Raw genomic sequence first — 4,361 nt, forward strand, 5'->3', positions numbered from 1 at the left:
GACAACTTCATGAATCTATAAAAGGGGATTTTTAGATTCATTTTCATCATGAGTTTTTGGTGCTCTAGCTCTTCTTTCTCCTCCTCTCTTCCACTTGTCTGAAACCTCCAAGAAAGGTTGCTAGCATAACCTTTGGTTGTTTCATTCTCCACCTTGTGAGTTTGTCAGACAAACGAGACTTGTTCGTGTGGATACCATAGAGGTGCGGCCACTTGATCGCGCTAAGATCCGCATCTAAAGAAACGTTGGAATCGGGATTACGAAGGACACGCAACAAAGGTATAACTTTCTCATGTAGATAATAAATACTTAGTATATGATTTCCTTTCGCATAGATCTATTGGAAAGGAACTAGATGTTTTCCGCTACGCTTTCGCGTGTTTAGCGCCCTAGTTTCTTACACCCCGGTTGGGACATACTTCGCCGACAAGTCGGTGCCCTCTCTACCTTGACTTTGACTTCCTTTAACATCTACCGTGATAATAGGATGAGACTCATCATCATCACCGTATCAATACCATTCAACATGGACCTATTTTGACGTGTTTCTTTCCTTTTGCCACTATTTTCATAAACTTTGTTTGCTTGGATAAAACAACTACGCATGATAAAGAAAGTGACAGTCGCACGTCTAAAGAGTGGTAGCACAGTCATATGTTTTAATTATTTTATTTTATAACTTAACTATTCAATTTTTACGACATAATTAATCCTAAGGCTATTGATTTGACCCTATAAAAATTTCCTAGCAGACAATCGTATGCTTTCACTCTCTCCAGGGCAATGGCATGTCCCATCCGCTTTCAATTCTAACTTTACGTACCAAATCATCAATCACAACATCAAAATCGAACTTAACAATAAACTCAATCTTGTAAGACAGATACAATTACATAACTCTAGATACTTTTATACATCTAATGAGATCTTAATATGACAGATGGATACTATTTGCCACGTCAGCAGTGTATCAGTAACTCAGTTTTTTCACTTGGACAAGTGTCCTGTTGGAAGGGGTGGCATTGGTTGGGGTGCATTATGAAGGGAAGCAAAGCACAAGAGCTGGTGTGCATTGCAAGAGACAGAACTACGTGGAATCCAGTCTGTGCCTCACATTGCAACCAATAATGCATCCAATTATAGTTTCATCATTTTAACCTCCTTATTACGTAAATTTACATTTTGACCTTCCCCTACAGTTTGACTCACTTTTATTTGCCCCTTGTGATTTAGAATATTGCAACCAAAGTGCCTATTTTATTGTTATTGATTGCCACATTTTTTTGTGGTAAAACAAAAACACTAAAGTCAATTAAACATTCATAAAATGCTAGAGCAATTTTTTTGAAAAAAAAAACTGTTTTAAAAATTACCCTCAGATGAAGACTATTTCTGGAGTTATGATATTTGCCGCGATAATTCGTCGCGATAACTTACCGTGACAACTCATCGAAAATTACTGATCGGTCTGTAAACCGATCAGGTTGCCTCCTGATCGGTCTACAGACCGATCAGTGCGTTATCGTGACAAGTTGTCACGGCGAATTGTCGCGGCAAATATCATAACTCATTTTGTTTATATATGATAGAATTAATATAATAAGCTATAGGGGTAAAATAAAAAGTAAGGAAAAGTGTAGGGAGGCAAAATGTAAATTTTTTATGTAATTTCTATTTAAATCCATCTGCTTGGTTCAGGTTGAGCAGCAAATCAAAGAGCTGAGTGAAAGCGATGGCCTCACTACTGTTCTTAAATATACTGCCGCTACTTGTTTTGGCGGCGCCGGCAGCGGCCACGGCCGCCGGCAAATGCGCCGCCCCGCTGGACGTCGGATCAACCGTCCGCGTCCTCCACGCCTTCGGTCCCTGCTCCCCTTTCCGCTCCTCCACCTCTGCCTCCGGTGGCTCTAGCTCTTGGGAGGACGCCCTGATCAAGGAGCTCCAAGCCAGCGACGCCTCTCGCCTCTTATTCCTCTCCTCCCTCGCAGCCGGACGCTCCTCCGTCCCCCTCGCCCCCGGCCGCCAGCTCCTCCAGATTCCTAACTACGTCGTCCGTGCCAAACTCGGTTCCCCGCCGCAGACCATGCTGGTGGCCCTCGACACCAGCAACGACGCCGCCTGGTTCCCCTGCTCCGGATGTCTCGGGTGCCCTGCCTCCGCCGCCTTCTCCTCCTCTCTTTCCTCCACCTTCCGTCAGCTCCCCTGCGGCGCCCCGCAGTGCTCGCAGGCCCCCAATCCCACTCCCTGCTCCTCCGCCTCTGACTCCGCCTCCGCCTGCGGTTTCAACCTCACCTACGGCAGCGCAGCCATCGAGGCGGGGCTTGCACAGGACTCCCTCGCGCTCGCCTCCGACGTCGTGGCAGACTACACCTTCGGGTGCTTGCAACGCGTCACTGGCGGCGGCGCCACCCTGCCGCCGCAAGGGCTCCTCGGCCTCGGCCGCGGGTCCCTGTCCTTCCTGTCTCAAACCAACAGCCTCTACTCCTCCACCTTCTCCTACTGCCTCCCCAGCTTCCGCTCACTCAATTTCTCCGGCTCCCTCCGCCTCGGCCCCGTCGGCCAACCCAAGCGGATCAAGACCACTCCCCTGCTCTCTAACCCCCGCCGCCCCTCACTCTACTACGTCAACCTCATCGGAATCCGCGTCGGTGGCCGCACGGTGAGCATACCTTCTTCGGCGCTGACCTTCGACCCGGCCACCGGCGCGGGCACCATCGTCGACTCCGGGACCATGTTCACTCGTCTAGTCGCATCCGCGTACGCCGCCGTGCGGGACGAGTTCCGGCGACGGATGGCAAAGGTCGCGGGAGCAGGCAACCTCACCACCCTCGGCGGGTTCGACACGTGCTACGACGGGCCCGCCGCCGCCTCCGCCTCCGCCGTGCCGACGGTGACCCTAATGTTCTCAGGCATGAACGTGACATTGCCGTCGGAGAACGTGGTAATACGCAGCAGCTCGGGGTCGATCACGTGCCTGGCGATGGCGGCGGCGCCGGATAACGTGAACTCGGTGGTGAACGTGATCGCCAACATGCAACAGCAGAATCACCGGCTGCTCTTCGACGTGCCCAGCGCCAGAATCGGCATCGCCCGCGAGCTCTGCACCGCCTGACGTAATGACGTTGCCCGGCCAGAAAAATCTACTGCAAATCCCAAGGGATCGATAAATTAATTAACGAATTGTAGCTATGTTTGCATGCATCTATCTATGTATCCATCCGATCGAGAAGATGTTTTTCATTCATGAAAACTTTGCGATGGATCTGAAAAATAAGTTTAGATGTTTAAATTCATCGTTTTAAATTATGTTAAAGAAGATGATAATCTTATATATATTCTAGAATAATCTTCATCATCAGGGCTCCACCGGATGTTCAGTTAACTAATTAGTTAGAAAATGACAGTTTTATTACAATTTGACCTCTCTTATCTTTTAACCACTTAACAGTGGATTATAAAATGATCCTCTTGCTATAATCTGAGACGAACAGTAAAAAAAAAAATTAACTGGACGAGCATGATCACACTTTTCCTATAATAATCTTTATCTGGCTATATGGGACCGTCTCGAACGAATACTATGCATCTTCAATGAGAGACTAAAGGAAAAGAACAAGCATCATGTGGTTTGGCAATAATGTTACAAAGAATATCTTAAAGAATTTTTTATCCATTTTAGGTATAAAAGTTGTCTAATATTTATGTAGCTGTAATGCTCGAAGCTTTATTTTTTAAAAAAATAATCTAGCAAATCCGGAAGAGTTCCTCGACCAAGAGTCAATGTTCCAATTTAAAAATTTGATCAACGCGACGGTACAAATTCATCCCGAATTAAAAAATGACGACACAAAGGTTTTCTTTTAGATTTCTTTCAATATCGCTATGATTTCCTGCGAGAAGTAGCAAATATCAAAGGATTCAGTATAGAAAATTCCGGTGAAACTATTTTGATGTCTAAATTATCATGGAGATTTTGATGGTAGCCAACATAAGGTAGAAAAATAGAGAAAAACATAATTTAAAAATCCCCTCGTACCTGTCCATTTAGTTACTTTTACATAAAGAAAACTCTAATCTTCCTCTCGAAAAAAAACTCAATCCACGATTATGTCTTGAAGAGAATAATAAAATCGATCTCATGACTCTCTAGTACTGGTAAAATTAGAGAGAAAATAACTTGATTTGTGATTATGTCCGAGTTGGAAGATGTTGCGACCAAAAGGATGTCCACATATCTCCACAATGACATAATATTGTCCACTTTGGGCTTAGGCCCTCATGGTTTTGCTCTTGGGCTCTACCCAAAAGGCCTCATGCCAATGGAGATATCATGCATCCTTTTAACTCCATGATCTTTACCA

General features: G+C 45.6%; 1 protein-coding gene across 1 annotated transcript; it reads left to right on the forward strand.

Moving 5' to 3' along the window:
* The first annotated feature begins 1,700 nt into the window (after positions 1-1,700).
* On the forward strand, positions 1,701-3,346 carry LOC121998164 (aspartyl protease AED3-like). Its single transcript, XM_042552937.1, has one exon. It carries the CDS (start codon positions 1,733-1,735, stop codon positions 3,110-3,112), a length of 1,380 nt encoding a protein of 459 aa, XP_042408871.1. The 5' UTR covers positions 1,701-1,732; the 3' UTR covers positions 3,113-3,346.
* The last annotated feature ends 1,015 nt before the right edge of the window (positions 3,347-4,361 follow it).

This window comes from Zingiber officinale, chromosome 6A (assembly GCF_018446385.1).
Source record: "Zingiber officinale cultivar Zhangliang chromosome 6A, Zo_v1.1, whole genome shotgun sequence".
NCBI lineage: Eukaryota > Viridiplantae > Streptophyta > Magnoliopsida > Zingiberales > Zingiberaceae > Zingiber > Zingiber officinale.

What these genes read in the sequence shown, in the direction of transcription:
- LOC121998164 (XM_042552937.1), top strand. Translation starts at nt 1,733, where the DNA reads ATGGCCTCACTACTGTTCTTAAATATACTGCCGCTACTTGTTTTGGCG.